This window comes from Mustela nivalis, assembly GCF_964662115.1.
Source record: "Mustela nivalis genome assembly, chromosome: 15".
Taxonomy (NCBI): domain Eukaryota; kingdom Metazoa; phylum Chordata; class Mammalia; order Carnivora; family Mustelidae; genus Mustela; species Mustela nivalis.
In genome coordinates, this window is record NC_139034.1 from 54,405,767 (window position 1) to 54,425,055 (window position 19,289).

Genomic DNA, 19,289 nt, shown 5'->3' on the forward strand with positions numbered 1-19,289 from the left:
AATCTTGATAGGCAATCTTAAAGTTTTTCTTTTAATTATAGATACCTAAGTACATAATATTAGGGCTGGGAATAGACTTTAAAAAAAAACAACAACATAGAGATAGTCTTTTATTGTTGTTGTTTTTTTCCTAAGAAAACAGATGCCTGCAGGAAAGATCATCATTTAATTCCAATGTTCAATTGTTGAAAAGAAAACATGATGATTAAGAATAAATTGAAAGATTTTTATAAATTTGTCAAAATTAATAAATTTCCTTTTCACAGGACCAATTTTGGCAACGTCAAAGGTAGATTTGCATTGTTTATACATTTCAAATGGTAAGACTGGGAGTCCAAAAGTACGGGTCAATCTTCACAAGTAGGTTACAGTTTAAATCTTAGAAAGGATTTGAGATTTTAAAGGCAGGCGTTGTATTTTTTCTTTCTTTGTTTTCTTGAGGCTTAAATGCTTGTTTGTTTGTTTCACTAGTTTTAGAAACATGATTTCCAAGCTTCTTAAAGATACCGATCTAACTTTAGACTCTTGAAAATAAATTTTTAAAATTCCAAAGCCACAGGTTAAAACCATGTTAGAAACATCATCAAACTAGTTTGCTTAATACCAGCAAAACTGATATGTAACTTCTTCATCATGTTTAAAAAAATAACTAACACACTTCACATTCCCCATCTTAGGAAGAAAAAAAAAATGTGTATGTGTATATGTGTGTGTGTGTGTGTGTGTGTGTGTTTAAAGTCACAAATATAGAAAAGAAAGTAGCAAGTAAAAAAAAAAGTCCTGGGAAATAAAATTCTATACATTCATAGTGGATTATGTTCCCTGAATACACTAAATTTTCCTTGGAAGAAAAGCCTTACACTCTTTTAAGAACTGTAAGATTTCTTTTAGACCATTAGATTTTCAGTTAATGTTTCAAGTGAGTAAACAGTCCAAGGGATGGAGGTATTAGTCTGTGTTCAACTAAAATCTAAACTTCTCCATCTAGAAAAATTCTATGCAGAAAGAGCAATCACACAATATATTAAGATAACACCATTCATATGTAACAGTCAAATTCCTGGCAGGTACAAATCTATGGACAATCTCTGAAAGTTGAAAGTAAGTGAAATATACATGGAATTTAAGAAACAAAACAGATGAACACAGGAGAAAGGAAGAAAAGAGAGCGAGAGAGAGAGAGAGGGGGAGGGAGTCAAACCATAAGACACTCTTAACCATAGAGAACAAACTGAGAGTTGCTGAGGGGGCGGTGGATGGGAGGAGGGCTACAGGCATCACGGGTATTAATGGGGGCACTTGTGATGGGCACTGGCTGTTATATGTCCATGTTGACACAAATTCTATTCCCGAAACTAGTATTACACTATATGTAAACCAACTAAAATTTAAATTAAAAACTTGGAACAAATAAAAAAGAAAGTAAGTGAAATAGTAATAAGTAAAGTCATGCTCCCCATGTGTTAAAGTCATTCACTGGGCTCTAGAGAGCACTGAACTGTTCAAAACCTACTTTTCAACCCATTTTGCTCTCGTGATTGAGCCTCTATTTCCTCATCTTTTTCTAGAACATGACTCTTTAGGGTCTGTATCAATATAATGCTTAATAAGCTTAAAAGAAATTCTGGTTTCTGGGTTCACAATATACGAGGAAGAACAAAAGTAAACAAACAAAAATATGAGAACAGGACAGCAATTGAAATACATAAAATTGATCCTACTTCAAAAATAAATGTTCCTGGGGCGCCTGGTGGCTCAGTGGGTTAAAGCCTCTGCCTTCAGCTCAGGTCATGATCCCAGGGTCCTGGGATCAAGCCCTGCATCGGGTTCTCTGCTCAGCTGGGAGACTGCTTCCCCCTCTCTCTCTGCCTGCCTCTCTGCCTACTTGTTATCTCTGCCTGTGAAATAAATAAATAAAATCTTTAAAAATTTTTTAAAAATTAAAAAATAAATGTTCCTAATAATGAGTCAAGTTTAAATTATCTTTGGTGTCTCTGTTCACCAAGCCAGCGAAGTATGTAATATATTTCAGAAAGGGGTCTATTGAAAATAACTAATATTTTGATTTTCAGTTTGGGCATATGATCATCAGTTGTTTAGAAATTTTACTTACCCCGAGGTTACTTTTTGGTGTTAACTATGTGAGGTATTGCTATACTTAGACTGTGATAAAATCATCTTATTTCTTCATTACTTTTGTAATGAACTATTTATTGTCTTCCCCTTGAAATATTAAATGTGGGCAGACAATTTGGAACCAGATCTTCCCTATCTTAATATGAATAAAATCTAAAATACTTTTCACCCATAAGATACCTGCAACACAAACTTTTCAAATACAGAATATGACTATTAAAATGATTTTTTAATCCCCATAACACAGTTCACTGAGAACTTAATTAAGTCAACAATTCTTTATTCTAGCACACCTGAGTCTTTCAAGCATAAGACATGAACAGTTAAGATTTTAGTTACATCTAGCCTATGTGGTACCAAAAAAATCGCCAAATTTTCAGATCAGGAAGTTTTATCTACTTAAATAATACCAGTTAAATTAAACAAAGCACTGTCAATTTCTTTTCTGAATCTCAAATTTGGAATTAGAATTTTAGCCAGTAGGATTCAATCACTTGAGAAACATGACTAATTAAACACATGGAAATGATGATACTCATTCTGTAACTGGGTCATTTTCAACTTTTGATTTCATTTATCTATGTCTCAATTTTTCATCTGGAAAATTAGCATAAAAATACAACACTCCGTGGCACTTAAAATAATTTGCTGCTAAGTATAAACCATGGTACCTTACTGAAAAAAATTAAATATGTAAAATGAAGAAATAGTTTCAAATTCAGCTCAACAGATGTTTGATAAAGGTCCACAAAGGTGAAAGAACCATTCAGATGTTCTCACAAAAATAAAGGTGAATTAAAATTGTCATACTTTCAAAGAGCTCTCTACCAAATATGAACTATGAAATCAGGTTATCCATGATAGTATCATAGCATAGAGAAAGAGAAATGTAACAAAATAAAAAGAAAACACTGATATGGGAATTCAGAGAAAAGAGGAAGACCCTCTCCCCATCTTGCCAGCTTATCCTTCTGTATTAGTTTGTGTTAATGGCAATTGTGTTTATACATATATCTCCCCAATAAACTCCTGTGATGGTAAGAATGAATACAAGTGAAATCATGACAATTATTATTTTAATTTGCTCATTGGTCTGGATGAAACACGGAAAGTGGGCAAACATGTGTAAGTAAATTAAAGCCTCAATGAACACATCCAAGTGGTAGAACCAAATGAGTTATTTTCATATCTAGTGCATTATTAAAGTTGTTGATGGTGTGGAACTTATGCAATCAGGACTATTTTTTCTTTTCTTGAATGTTTTTAAAATTCTGGAAATGAACATCTTTCAGAGGTTTCTAATGGAAATGTATTCACACTATAGTTTGAAAAAATAGATATTTTATTGACATAGTTAGTCTTGTTTGGATGCGTTTCAATTTATTTCAGAATTCTTCTGAATGAAAACATAAATTTAGAACCCAGAGACCTGGGTTTGAATAACCACTAACAGTTATAAGCTAATTGACCTTGGGAGAGTCACTTGATTCTCTCCCAGCTTTGACTACTTACCAGGAAAATATGGATAATAATTTGTTGTTTGAAATTAGTGAGAGGATTAAGTAGAATCACTCCTAGCACGGTGCTCAATTTAGCTTCTTTCACTTTATTTTAAATGAAGAAATGATGATAACCACAATGCAATTTTGCAAGAAATTCTCATCAACAACACAATATTAGTGTGCACAAAACACAATTGATGAGTATAAATACCTATGTTAACATACATACACACATATAAGAACTATGGCATTGGCTGACTTTTAATGTTTTTGTCATAAATGGGTAGTATTCTTACCTGTTGGTGGGATTATCCCAGGAGACATGAGGCCAGGGACAGAATGTGGCATGATATGAGAGTTCTCTGGAGAGGTGACACTTTGAGTCCTCTTAGGAGGCCTTCCAGGTCTAGAACTGAAACAAACAAACAAAAAATTTTTACAATTAAGCTGTTGTCTTACACATCATTTCAAAGTTGTTTCAAGTGGTAACATGGACTGTAAATAAATTTGTTTCAAGGACGGTTGCTTTTGCAGTTAGATGTAATAGACTTCCATCACTAATTAGATTACATGCTGAATTCATTTTCCTCATTGAAGATCAGCCACTCTTGATGCATAATTCATAGCCTGCACCTCGTTACCTGCTTCTTCATATTAATATCTATACACAGTTTGAATTGCCTCGTTTGCATATGCTAAAGTTCTGCATGCAGCCTTCAGCACGAAAATTATGCACTAACTTGTAATAATTATTACAGTCAGCCTGCTATTGATTTATGAGACTTTTAAAAACCAAATATGTGTAGTACTTGTAATGAATGATATTTTAAGGTTCTTCAGGAAATTAAAAGGCAATGGCTGCCTAAGGAAATGTTCTGCTTGTTTGATTTAATACTACAGTTAGCTGGGAGGTGGAATGAAAGAGTGATTCAGACCTATAGCACATTTTTCGATGATATGTTTTATTACTTCGCACTGCTAGCCTGATATCTTGATGATAAATGACAATACATATCTAATGTGTGAAAAGGTCTTGCAATTTCTTTATTTTTTGTCATTTAAAAGATAAGTCAAGTTATCATTTAACCCTATTTTATTTAAATGAACAGCCCCACTAGGTTGCTTTACTTTTAATACGTTAAAATAAATTGGAAAGGCTTAGGATTATTTGCAGGACATCGCTGAGAAACTGCCAGTGTAACATCTTATATCTGCCTTTAGGATACATAAAAATATATCGTGTTTGTGTTTTAGTGGTACTTGTCCTTTATATACTTATTGCATGAAATTCACTTTTAAAATTTTAAAAGCACAAAGCACAAGGTGAAAAGGAGGTAAGGGTTTGCTATTTTTGCATAAGAACAACATGAAGAATACGATTTTAGCAATTCTTGAAACAAACACCCTTAGCATTATGTTTCTCCTTTCTGTGCCTGTATCATGAATATGCTTTTATGAAATGCTTTTCCATCATATGGCCAGTATGTGCCTAGACATCTCAGAACCACCGGAAAGAGCCTTCCTAAGTTCACATTTTCATGTTAGCCTCAACTGAGATCCTTTGCCTCATCAGAAGAGTCAAAGATCTTGCCTTTATTATTTAGTGTAAGTAATATATGTGATCATTTAACAAACAATTATTAAGCACTTGCTGTTTCAAAGCAGTACGCTGTGATTTCAATCACAGTGTCCACTGTGATTAATTTGGGAGAATGGGTTCTTTAGCTTTCAGGAGTTTATGCTTATGCCTAAGGGGGACAATCTGGTGCATAAATAACTATGGCATACACCAGAATGTGCTAAGTGTCATAAGAAAGTCACAAGCTGAATACTAATTGGAGGTTAGGCTAGATGATGATACTTCCATGTAGAGGAAAGCAAGATAAGATTTCATGGCAGTAGAAGCATTAGAAGAGAATTCTGCAGGAAGAGTTAGGCAGCTATGGAGAGGAAAAGAATGGAAGAAAAGTGCGCTCCAGTGAGAATATGAGAGATGAATGGAAACATGACAATGTATGAATGTGCAGGGTTATCTCCAGTGAGCTAAAAGAAGTCAAGGAAGAGGAGGAACAAAGATGGATAATACCAAATTTACTGCCTGGGTCAGAATCCTGAAGGGCTTTGAACCAAAAGCAAGGAGACTGTGAGTTTGTTTTGCTATTCCATAAGGACTTTCTCCCGCATAGTGTAATAACTGTCTGGCTACTTATTCTTATCTGTTATTATCATTCTTTATCTTCAGCTGTTTCTTTAACTTTGGTTACTTGCCTAGGGTTAATCAACAGCCCTCTGATAATCGTCATTCTTCCTGAGTAATCCTGCTACTGACATCCTTGAGATGCTGAGGAATAATGGCTAAATGTGTATCTACAATCTAGGTCTTCCTCCTGGGATTCAGACAGATTAATGCCTGTCTACCGGAAATCTCTGCTTAGATGTTCTTTGATAATCTAAGACTCAGCTTGTCCAAATCTGGACTCAGCATCTTCCCCCATTAAAACCTATCTCTCTTTCCCTGGTTCAGCAAAATGGAACCTAACTGACTAAGCCAAAAATCCAGGACTCAGCTGTGTCTCCCGTGCCAACCTTGTACACTCAAATATCATCTCAATGAAGATGTCTCTCTGATCCATTCTCCTTTCTCTAACCCTGCTTCTATCTTCCAGGTCAATCCCTCATTTCTTACTTGATCTACTATTACAGTCTTCTGAACTCTCCTAAGATCTACCTCCATGCCTGCGGAGTCCATATGTAGCCTATAAAGCCTAGAGTCCAGAGTCAGGACAACTCTCCACACTGAACTCAAGAGGATTTTTCCTAAAATGCTAATTTGATCATGTTTTCCATTTGCATAAACATATCAGTAGTTCTCCGTAAGATTTACACTCCTTACCATGGCTGCAAAGGCTTCCAATGCTTAGCCCGTGCCTACTTTTCCAATTGCACCATTTTATTCTTACATTCGTGTGGCCCTGCTACCCCAAGTGCAGAGTGTCACAAGTTGCTTTGGTCACCCATTTGTACCACCTTTATAGATGCTGCTTCCCTTGTCCCCAAGGCCTTTTCTACACGAACTCACCGTCATCCCCATCTCACCCGGCTAAGCTTGGCTAAACTTTTACGATCCTACTTACTAACCACTTCTAGTTAGTATGCTTTATATGCACCATGATAACCTACGGTGAACAATTCTATCATAGCTCTCTCTGCACTGATCGTAGTAATCTGTGCATTTGTTTTACTCTCCAGCATACATGGCATAAGTGTATAAAATATATCTCTGTGTCCTAAAAACTTAACTCAGTGCCCGGATTACTAATCATTTCTTTTTTTTTTTTTTTTCCTTTCTTTTCTTTTTTATTTTTCCTTTCTTTTTTTCTTTTTTCCCCACTGTATGTCTTTGAATAAGTTTTAATCCAATTTAGGAAGTCCTTTCCCCAAAATTCGTCAAGTATTCTACCTCATCCATTCCAGTGGTCTCAAAGTAAGGCCTGACAAAAGTTGGGAATTTTAAGTCTCAGTATAATCCTAAATTACATCAGAGGTCCAGGAAAAAAAGAGATATTGAGAGATCTCAAGCAAGATGCTTTGGGGAAAATGGGAAAGAAAAGGGAAACTAACATTTTAAAGTTTTAGCCTTTTAATTTGTTTTGCTTTTAAAGAAAATGAAACTGTTGAAAAGTACTTTATTATTCAGGCCACAGGAGCTGTCCCCACTGCCCTCCCTCTGGAAGTGGAAGTAAGGCCACTAAGTAGGAACACTTTAGATCCCGCTGTGATTAGAATAGACCCAGTGGGTTCCTTTCACCCCAGATATCTCCTACCCAATCTATCACACTGCCTCCAATTTCACCAGTAGAGATTTACTGCTTTCAGTCTTGAAGCCTTAGATCTTTTAAAGCCTTCCATTAAAATGCAAATACCCCTGGTGGTTGTTACACCCTAAAGCCATCAATGAACACCCTACTGAGGATTACTTTACAATTAGAAGGGAGCACATTTTTGAGATACATACTCAAAGAATGGAGCGGACTGGAAGAAAAGATTTGGAAGGATGGTCAAGTCACTTACCCTTGAATAAGAATTTTCAAGAATAAGACCACTAGAACCTCTCCTTCGAGTTATACGTGACTTCCTGGAGGAGGGGAAGTTACAGGGTTTATTTATTAACAAGACTTTCCTTCACCAACAGTTGGGTTAGGTCCTCTTATTGATGGGTTTGGTAAGCAGTCTTAGTCCCTAACTGCCAGAGGGTTTGTCTCTACGGAAGAGAACTGAAGTGTAACATACTTGAATATTTAAATTACTTTCCACAGAACTTTAGGCAAATTCTCAGAACCAGTATGGTACTGTGACCTTCTGGCCACACAGATACTGCCTTGATAACTCTATCTTCAAATTCTGGCTCTACTAATTTACTTTGGCTTTGATCAAGCCATAGGTTAGCTGTAACTTCTCTGAAAACATCCGATTAAATTAGGATTTTTTTTTTTAAGTGGACCTGTTTACTTTGTAAGAAAGAAGTTACTCTTGGAAAGAAAAATAAACACTTAACTGAAAAGAGGAAATGAAACAATTAGCAAAAGCATTTCCTGTTGGAAGGATCTACAGCCTCAGTAGTAGCCACCTTCAAGCCTCCTTATCTATAACAGTAACCCAGCTCTACCCCAGAGGATTAGAACAGCTGAACTTTCCTAGTTCTAATCAAAGCAGAAGACCTCACTTAAATAAATTATTACCCTTAACAGCTTGAATGAAATCAAATTTATGACTTTGGTAATTGTTTTTGCCAGCTTTACACATGAGCCATGGTGCGGTCTTTAGTATTTTCAACCATCTGCATTATAAGAGAAGAGCAATGGCTTAGAGATGTCCAAATCCACACTTAATATCTCACTTACTTAGGAATCCACCCAGGCATGCTCTCTCCCACAGCTCTTGAACAAAAAATCTTTCTTTTCCTAACCGATCCCTGGGCATATGTCTCTCCTTAGTTCACTCCATTAAATCAGTCTCATGCTAATTTCTGTCTCTCTCCCACAACTGTATAATGTTTACCAACTCTTCCTGGCTCTTTATCGTACTTATTCAGGGTGAAGTCAAAAATCCAACTTAACAAAAGAAAACTAAAGTGATAGGACTTAATAAGCAGCTAAGTGCATCCAAAGAGTGGAGGCATTTAAAATGTTAGAGGGAGGGTACATCACAGAGTCTGCAATTCCCCAGTCTTCTCCATAGACATCATCGTCTGCTAATCTTTTCAGTAGTAGTTTTTGAGAAATTAAGTTTGATTTCCTTTCTGAGAGTTGGAACAGAGAAACATGTAAAATCCAGAGAGACTGTGATAAGTTATTAATTAGGAAATGCAAAAGTAGCTGCCTAGCAGAAATTTTGGTTCCAAATCCTACCAGCTTAAAGCAGTGTTCCATTCAAACATTCAATTCATTCATCCATCTATCTGAGAGAAAGGAGGTACTGGAGGACAAGCAATGGGCTAGACACTAGCATCGCAAGAATAAAGAAACGCTCCCTTCTTTGGGGAGGAAGACAAAATGAAATCGCCTGTGAGATTATAGCACTAAAATACACGGCAGCAAGTGAGCATTGATTCTAGTCTTGGAATACAAACAAGAATTTACAGGTGAAAGTCGCTTGCTCCATGAGTCGACAAGAGTTCATTTGCCTTCTCCCCAGGAAAATTCCAATTGCGTGTTTACAGTCTGCAAATTTTTTTCTAGTAAACTACTTCAACAAAGCCAAGTGAAAATACATGAGAACAATGACTAAACATATAGTCAAATATATGATACACGTACACACATATACACACACACACACACATACACACACAAACACATATTCATATTTCTAAAAGGAAAGGTACAATTTCCTTAAGATTTACATATCCACTTGAACATTTTGAAGTCATGAAGAGTGATGTTTTTAAAGAGATTATGAGAAAATGCTTATGCCCTAAGTGGAATGAAAAAAGCAAGATAAAACCTGCAGATATATATATATATACTGGAGCACAAGAGGGAGAGGGAAATTAAGTAAAAAAAAAGCAATGAACATATATAGAAAAAAGACTGGAAAGAAACATACTAAAATATTAGAAGGGGAGGCACCTGAGTGGCTCAGTGGGTTAAAGCCTCTGCCTTTGGCTCAGGTCATGATACCAGGGTCCTGGGGTGGAGCCCTGCATCAGGCTCTCTGCTCAGCAGGGAGCCTGCTTCCTCCTCCTCTCTTTCTCTCTTTCTCTCTGCCTGCCTCTCTGCCTATTTGTGATGTCTGTCAAATAAAATAAAATAAAATAAAATATTAGAAGGGATAATTGCTGGTTAAAGTAATACATATTTTTTCTATATCTGGAGATTACAGATAATGTGTCAAAAGCATATCTTAATTTAAAATATAAAAACAAACTGTTTCACATTCATTTAACATTTGAATGACTGGCCATATTTTTTAGATAATTCATTGTGGACAAACTATGATCCTGGCTAAACTTGATCAGTGCCTGAGATTTACCTCTACACATAGCAGAAACTAGATACCATATATGTGCTGCCAAAGCGAGCAAAGGAAGGTACCTACATACAATTTATCCTCTTGATCTTTATTCTGCCATTCAGTTCTAAAACATGTAATAAAAATTAGATAATTGTACATAAAAATATTACTCTTGTGAGAACTATAAAATTAATCTAAAATATGTAAAGTACAAATAATCATTGATCTCTTCCAGATTAAATCAACCTCATAAAATAAATCCATCAAAATAGAAAGTGCAAAGAACCTCTGAAGATTAACATATGTATACATTTCACTAAAAGAAGCAGAGGATTCACAATCCTCAGTTTACAAACAGGTACTTCTCCTTTAGAAAGAGCTTGTTAACTTGCTAGCTGAACTTTTTTTCAGCTTTCTGAAAGACGACAATATGAATAATCCAGAAAGTCTATGGTCACCGTATTTTCTCTTTGCATGGAGTTTTTTTTGTTTGTTTGTTTGTTTTGTTTTGTTTTGTTTTTGCTATAGACAGCAAAAGTTTGAAGGATACATTACTTTTTTTGCAATGATGGCAAATGTGAGCACTTACTCAATCTCATTTCTCTCATTGGTTTGGACTTTCTGTGTTTTCTGTATAGGTGTGTTTCCCCAGCAATGTGTATTTCTCAGTACAAATAGATTATGAATAACTCATCACAGAGATGATTTTCCATAGTCACCAAAATACCAAGTTCCATAGAGCAGACACTGAAAATATCACCAGCTGACACTTGAGGAGCACCCTCAGATCACTGCTCACGAGCCCAAAGCACCCAAGAGTCCTTCATCTCTTTAAAGGTCAAGTATTATAAACTGAACTGTGCTTCCCTCCACATCCAAGTGCATACCCTAACCCTAATGTGATGGTATTTGGAGATGGGACCTTTAGGAGGTAATTATGCTTAGATGAGGATATATCAGTGAGGATCTCATGATGAGATTAGGGCCTTGTAATTAGAGACACCAGAATGCTTGTTTGCTCTCTCTCTCAGCTACTTGAGGACACAGTAGGAAGGAAGGCCATCTACAACCGGTAAAGAGAGCCATCCCCCAAACAACTGACCATGCTAGTACCCTGATCTCAGACTGCCCCTCCAGATCTATGAGAAAATAATTTTCTGTTTTTCAAGTCACCCAGGCTATGCTATTTTGTTATGGCAACCTGAGCAAGACTAAGACAGAATAAAATTCTGGATATAACTAAACAAATACATATACAAACACAAAATAAAATTTCCTTTGAAAAAGAATATAAATTAATTTTTTAAAAATGCTCTGTGCTCAAATGAATTTGGGAAATGCTTAGTTAATCCTATTCAATGGGCATGTGTGTTGTGGAAGCACTTCAGAAATTCCCTAAGCTTTTAATATTTTTGTTTTGTGGGACAGTTTCTCAGAGTTTTCACTATGCTGATATGTATTATAAATCTCTAAGAATGTGTTAAAATAGGCAATCATGAAACTTGGTTTGTCATGAAAAACAGTTATTTCCAGTGAGGTTGTTTAGAGACTTGTGCCCTAGTGGAATATGTTCTTCCTCACAGTATGCTGATATTTAAATCATGGAAATCCCTCATGCCTCTATATTACCAAGCCATGCTGCATCATATGTCACATGGCAATTGTCACTTGTGAATTATTTCCTAAGGACTAGAAAAGCAGGAATTCAGAATGATTTCAGAGTTGATATAAGATTTGATAATTACTCAAAACAGAAGGTTAACGTGAATAAACTGAAATCATCACCAACAAAAAATAACTGGGAGTTAGAATTAGCTACTTTGGTGAGGAAGAGTTATTGTTGCCTCTGACTTTGAAACTCACACTATCCAGGCCTGAAACAGTATCAGAAATTTGACACAAAACCTGTTGCACAGATCACTCACAAAATATCTGAGTCTCCACCTTCATTAGAGCTATTAAATACTGAATAAGAAATTATCCCCAAGAGAGTTCTAACATATTAGAATATGACTAAGATATTCTTAAGCATTTGTATATTGAGTTAATAAATGGCAGCCAAAATGCTTAAAAGAGTCCCTGTTGGACAGGTTATATACTTGGGATAATCTAGTCCTTAGGTTTACAAGCCCCTCTCCCCCTTTTTAGAATCTATACATAAGGGCCACATTAAAAAATTCTTTAAAATTAATGTAATGTATTTAGTTATATTAATCTCAGAACTAATATAATAACCCTAGTTTTTATTTCTTAATTTAGGGAATATGTTTTTTAACATTAACTTTTATCAAGGCATATTATATGAATTATTTACTTACATCAATGATAAATGACACCTTAAAAGTAAATGTAGTGATTCATCATAAAAATACATTCAGATTGTATTAATATTTTGTGGATTAAAAAGCAGTTTAATGTAACTTAAAGTTTTAATTAAAAATATAAATGTTTAATATTATTTATTTTTACCTTTCTGTAACATATACTGTACAACCACATACATGATATTTCTTCCAGGGAGTACATTGTTTGCAAATGTCATTTAGCAACATGTTTGTCTAGAAAGCTAAATACTTTTAACCTTTTAATCACCTTATAATTTTCTCTTCTTCTCAGAAGACTTTTAAGGCACAGATGGGTCTACCACAAAAGATCTTTTTTATAATTATCTGCAAAGAATGACTATGATCCCTTAAGAGACAAATCCCAGAATAATTAGAAACAATAGTACGTGACTTTCTTAAGATTTTGAGAAGAATTAATACTTTATTGGCTTCTTTTTCACAGTTCCTGTCATACCTCAAAACCATATTTTATGAAATTTAAATTTAATATTAAAAGATATTCCAACTAAAATAGGCAGTATCGAAACTAATATTTAATAGAAACTATAGGCTCTATAGTCACACAAAAAAGCTTTATTTCTTAAAATTTTTCAATTTAAATTTCAAATTCAATAGATCTTCTTTAGAATTTCTATTAGCTAGATTTTGTTTGAACCAATAGCGATGCATTAAGAATTTATTTCATTGGAATATACCATGACCTGTTCCTAAATGTGCAGTGGCTCTGGTTGACTATAATCTGTTCTTATACATTATCTTGAATTTGACCCCAAAATACACCCACTTGCTCCAATCGCAATGTAATATTCAACTCTCTCCTCTGTAGGAGAAGCCATTTCCAACACTCTGAATGACCTCTTCCCAAATGCTTTCATTTCACTGTGAATAGTGTGTAAAATAACAAAATAATCACAGATGTATTATATTACCTAACTGGTAGGCAGGCACTGGGCTAAGTTCACTATGTGATCTAACTCTTAATATTTGTAACAAAGCTTCGAGATAGGTATTATTATTATTATTATCCTTATTTTACTAAAATTGAAACACAAGAAAGTAAAATGCAATACTCAATATCCCACACATAATAGTAGAGTGGGGTTGGGATGGGGTAGGATAAATAGGCAAAGTGTGGAGGTTTCTTAGGGCAGAGAAAATACTATACGTGATACATTAAATGTGGATACGGATCATTATACATTTGTCCAAACCCATGGAATATACAATACCAAGAATGGACCCTAATGTAAACTACAGACTGAGTTATTACGATGTGTCAATGTAGGTTCATTAATTGTCACAAATGCACCTCTCCAGTGGGGGAAATGTTGACAATGCAGAAGGTTGTGCCCGTGTGAAGGCAGAGGGTATATGGAAATCTCTGTATGTTCTGCTCAATTCTGCTGTAAACCTAAAACTGCTCTAAAAAAATGTCTTTTAAAAAAGTTATAGAGCCAGGTTGTGAACCAAAGCAATCTGATCTAGAGGCCAAGCCCTGAGCACCACACAATCTGCCTCTGTAGGATATTTGTTTGTTCATTTAGTCAACAAACATTAAATGTTAATGTGCATGACCTTCTAATGTGTTCTGGAAATACCAATAAGATACTGTCCCTGAGTTCAAGTAGCTCAGTCTATTTTTGGAAATAGATGTATAAAGAATTACAATAAATCATGTTAAATACTGCAGTAAAAGTTCCAAGGGAGTGTTGTAGGAACATCACAGTAGGGGTTCCTCTGGAAGGAAGAGATATCAGCAAACAGGAGTTAATCAACTGAAGAAGGAGAGAAGGATTGAGTAATAAAATGTCCATAGAAGCACAGCTCTTCCTTACACACAGACACAAACACACACTTCTGTAATGCAATCCTGAATTACTCAACTCCATGCTCATCTTTTCTTCCTTAAAATGCTAAGTATCACACGGTCTAGCATGTAATCTTTTTCAAATAGTTTCATAAATCATAATTCATTTCTCCACATTGTCTCCATACTTCTGACCTTGAGAAATATGCTAGATATGTCGGTAGGCACTGATTTTTGGTAAAATGTCTTTAAGACATTATGATTCATTTATCTACTTTAGATGTATGTATGTTGTAAATGTTTCATTTTAGGGTATTCAAAAACAAGTTGGTGTTATGTAATCAATTGTGTGGATGAAATCTGACTCAGTAATTAATCCATGTCCCTTTCAATATTTTACTCTGACAGGGGTTTGTACCCAGAACAAGGAGACTCATTAATGATTTAACTGAGTTTTATCATTTTTCTATAAGTCTTATCTCAATCTTGATCATACTTGCTACTACATTTTTTTTTTAAGTACACTGTAGGCTCAGTGCAAGGTTTGAACTCGCAACCTCAAGATCAAAAGTTACATGCTCTACTGACCAAGCCAGCCAGGCACCCCTACTACATATTTTTAATATACAAGATAAAAAATATTTTATAAAGAAATAATCACTAACCAACAACAATAAGGATGGTGGGGAGAAACTATAGTAAATGTGCATCAGTCTTGATGTCCTAAAGCAATCAGAATCATAAATTTCTGGTAAAGTAAATCTTCACAGAAAAAAGCCATTTGGAGTAAACCTCTATACTGATAAATTGCAAAAGTAGATGCAATAGTTATGTTTGGATTAAACTACTGGTGCTTAGAGATGTAGCTTCAAATGCAGGTTAAAAACAGACTCTATGAAATCAGAACTAAGAAAAATCTTGTCTTCCTGCTTGTGAATGCAGAGGGAAGATGGCTGGCTCAACCTAAAATACATGTTTTCACCTTCCACTGACAAGTTATTTGTTTGCTACAGCTGAAGAAAATGTACATAACTAATTTATTTGAGAAACCTGTTAGGAAACAAAATTCAATCACCATTCCCCTCCACTGTGTAATGCATGGGGAGCTGTCAAGAAATGCAGTCGAGGAGCACAGAAATTCAGATACCACCCCCAGAATTCAGAGACCTCCTGACAACTTTTTAATACTCCTAGGAGAATTCTAGGTCTATGAAGTAATGAAAGGATTATATTAAGTCAGACAAAGGTATGCTGTTTCCAGCCTGCAGAGATTTAATAACATGCTTAATTCATTATCTGACATAGATGTTACATAAGCACCAAACATTGCTATTAATATGATTTACATTAATTGAATTCTATTTAATACTTTATGAAAGTGTTTTCTTTAATGAATGGCCTTTTAATACTAATGCTCAATATTATAAGAAATTATGATATAAACTGCCTGTACCACAGAGTTGAAGAAGACATCGACAATTGTCCTTTCAAGCTTGAATAGACATTGTTTTATCAGGGGAGTTTCTTTTTTTTCTAAAGTACTGTGCAGAGGCTGTTCTTTAAATCCCAATCATTATGTTAATTCCAGAATTTCCACGTTTATTTATCCATACCCAAATCATAATCTAAAATGCTAAAAAAAGTATTGCCTTAATGGTGTTACTTAAAAAGACAAAATGATAAGGGCTTACATTTAGAGCTGACGTATTTATATGTACCAGGAATTCTTCTGAGCAACTCATGTGTATCCTTTCATTTAATTCAATAATTTGGTAAGTTAGAAATATTTCTATTCTATAAATATGAGAACTCAGGCAATGATGTGTTAAAACGTAGTGTTACTATGAATAAAAGTATAGATCTTATTCCTTGACTCAAATGGAAACACTGTTTTATGGTTAAGTATTGTGGCCAGCATTATTTTACAGAGAATTCTAGGAAGATAACAGCTATTACATTTATTTTTTAAAACAAATGATAAAATTCTGTATTTCACTTGATTTCTTTATCTACTGATTAGAAGGGCTTTCTGATATCTAGAACTCTGCCTCAGATGCATGCTCAGAAAAAAAGGATTCTCAAAGTCCGTGAGTTTCCATCTGATGACACATTCTAATGTGCTCCTTTCTTCAACAATATGATAGCCCACAGACATGTGTTTGGTAACCACCGGGTACAATGACCCATCCTCGAAACTATAACAGAGAAAATGACAACAAAATACAATCTTTACTCCAAAAAGGAATTTCCTATTGGTAGAATATACAGTTACTTAGGATACTAAGTCTCAAGTGATTAAAAAATAGAATAAATTTTCAAATACTATTAAAAGGGAATTAGCATTTGCAGTGGGTCTTGAAATGTGTGGATTTTGACTGATGGAGGTAAGTGAGAAGGCATTAAAGGTTTCAAACAGCATGATCACGGGCTCTAAGGCAAAGAGTAAGTGGAGAATGAGAAATGATGGCTAGGTTAAGGCCTCAGTAGATGCTCCATTTGTACAGAATTTCTAGACCATCTTTATAGATTTTGTGTGCTTCTTATGTGCTTTACAGTTTTGGTTATAGTGTAAGACCTTTGAGAGAGTAGCCAAGGCTTGTTTTCTCTGTAGCTCTCCCTGACCTTCCAGTACAGAGGGCAATTAATTGTGTGAATTCTGTGGTACTAATACAACTAAAAGAGGTGGGAAAGCTTGGTAACTGAAGGACATACTGCAAAAGGTAAGACAAATATTGAGGGTCTAAGAGTGGGCATTCAAAAAGGGCAAAGCATCAACTAGTTATAGCATTCATCCTTAGGAAGTGATAGTATGTGAAATGTGATGGCTCACGATTTTGTAGATTTTCGTGATGAGATTTGAGTGAAAATTAAGTTAGCTGCTATTGTCAAGGTAGAGATGAAAATCATCAGATTTAATAATAACTGAATTTAGTATATGATTGCCATTATGCTATATACTTTGATAGGCATTGTATATTTAAACTTCACAGTAATGGTATCAGAAAAATGTTGTCCTTAGGCCCATTTTACAGATGAATAGAATGATGAGAGAAGAAGAAGTAACTTGAATAGACCATAAACTGCTAAGGTAGAAGAGCTGAGTAATATCAGGTCGGCCAGCCAAATTCCACTCTGAATGGCCATACTAATCATAGAAATATTTCAGCTCTGAAGAAATTTACATTAGAAGTAGGTAGCCATATAGAAGGTTTTATTTCTATTCCGCAACTCCAAATGTATTTATCATTTTGATTTACATGCACTATTTTGAAAAATAACTGAACGTTCCTGCCTCCATACCTTTCCACCTACTGTTGCTGCTTTCTGGAATGCTCTTCAGTTAGAGATCTCCAAGACTCACCTTCCCTAACCCCCACACTTACGTCACTGGGTCCAGTTAATGGTTCTACTCCTTCACCCCAGTGTAGGTTTAGCCTGAGTATTGTTTAGAAAAACTATATACTTATGTGCTCATTAGCAACTGTGATTTGTCCAGATAGCCTCCTTGGGGGAAAGAATTTTTGAATGTTTTGTTCACTGCTATGTCCCCAAAACATAGGAAGATTGAGGGCTCAATAAGTACCTATTAAAGGAAAAAAATGAATGAGTGGTCTATGGCCTTCCGAATCTACATTGTCTTCATAGCATTTAAGTACCTGAGGGGCTGGGGCTATGACATGTCGAAGTGCTTTGTATGGTGTAACTTTCATAATGATGATAAAGTGGAAAGGCGCTGAGTCTGTGTGCTCTTTGCATTATCTTACCTCTACCTAACCGAATACTCTGGATCTTAGTGTTTCAAAGTGATGTGGTTGGAAAAAGAATATTCCATGAATTTTTAAACTAATTGCAATATGTGGAGCTAGAAATCATCAGTGAGGGTATCCCATGCCCAAATACGTACATTTTTGAACTTGGTTTTAAAATCGATCACATGTATTTGAAAATGTAATTCATACTTCCATAATAAGTTGTGCTTTTCTAATCACTTGATTTATTTGATGTATCTACATCATCATCAAAAATAAACCATCTTGAGACTAAAACTTTCTGATAAGTTCTTGCCTGCATATACATGATGATATACAAGAGTCCTAAAATACTGCATTTAATTACATCGTGAGGTTATATTATTCAAAACATGGAATCAGAACATTTCACTTACTATTTGGGAAGTTGAGACAGATTCCCATTTTATGCATTTAAGGAAATAGGTTAAGTAATTACAGACTTAAAAATTACAAAAGACTAAAAGAAAACTGTACTTTGGGTAATAAAGAAATTTATAGGCATGACATTGGTACCAGAAACTACTAAAAAAATAATTGATGGAATTATCTACATAGAAATTAAAAATGTTTTTAGGAAAACTAATGGTGAAAAATTAGTGATAAAATAGAAAAATATATATATCAAATACAAAAGATTATTGTCCTTATTTTATAAGCAATAGTTTCCAAAAACAAATGGCAAAAGAATACAAACAGGAAAAACATGAATAAATAATAATAATCATTTTTTAAAAAAACACATCCTCACTAGTAAAAAGGGAATTCAAGATCAAATTCTGTCCATCAGTTTGGCAAAGATAAAAAATACTAACACAACACTGGTAGAAATACACACATTGCATATTTCTCAAGGGCCACTGGGCTAATGTATCATAAGTGCTTTACTTCCTTATTAGTTTTTCAAAATCTTCTGAATATTTGGCAAGGAGCAAGGTTTTGCTTTGTTTTATTTTGCTTTAATCAGAAAGACAATAAAGTAGAGCATCTAAGAGATGGATTCAGTGATACTAAAAGAAAATTATTTTTCAAACACCAGGAAAAACTAACATATAATGCTCTGAAAATATTAAAAGTAAATCGTGCATGTACAGAAGAGTACTTTATTTTAGAAGTGTTAGCATAAAGAGAAGATAAATAATTAGAAGTAGATCCTAGCTTGCCTGCATATTAGGAACATAACCTCTAGACTTTATTG

The 19,289-nt window shown here is 34.7% G+C and overlaps 1 protein-coding gene across 2 annotated transcripts in view; it reads right to left on the reverse strand.

Annotated features, from left to right (window-relative positions):
* DACH1 (dachshund family transcription factor 1) overlaps positions 1–19,289 on the reverse strand; it is a 427,802-nt gene that overhangs the window by 237,343 nt on the left and 171,170 nt on the right. For both annotated transcript variants that reach the window (XM_082701392.1, XM_082701391.1), the window contains exon 2: positions 3,935–4,050. In XM_082701392.1, coding sequence (XP_082557518.1) covers positions 3,935–4,050 — 116 coding nt within the window. The remainder of the gene's footprint in view (positions 1–3,934; positions 4,051–19,289) is intronic.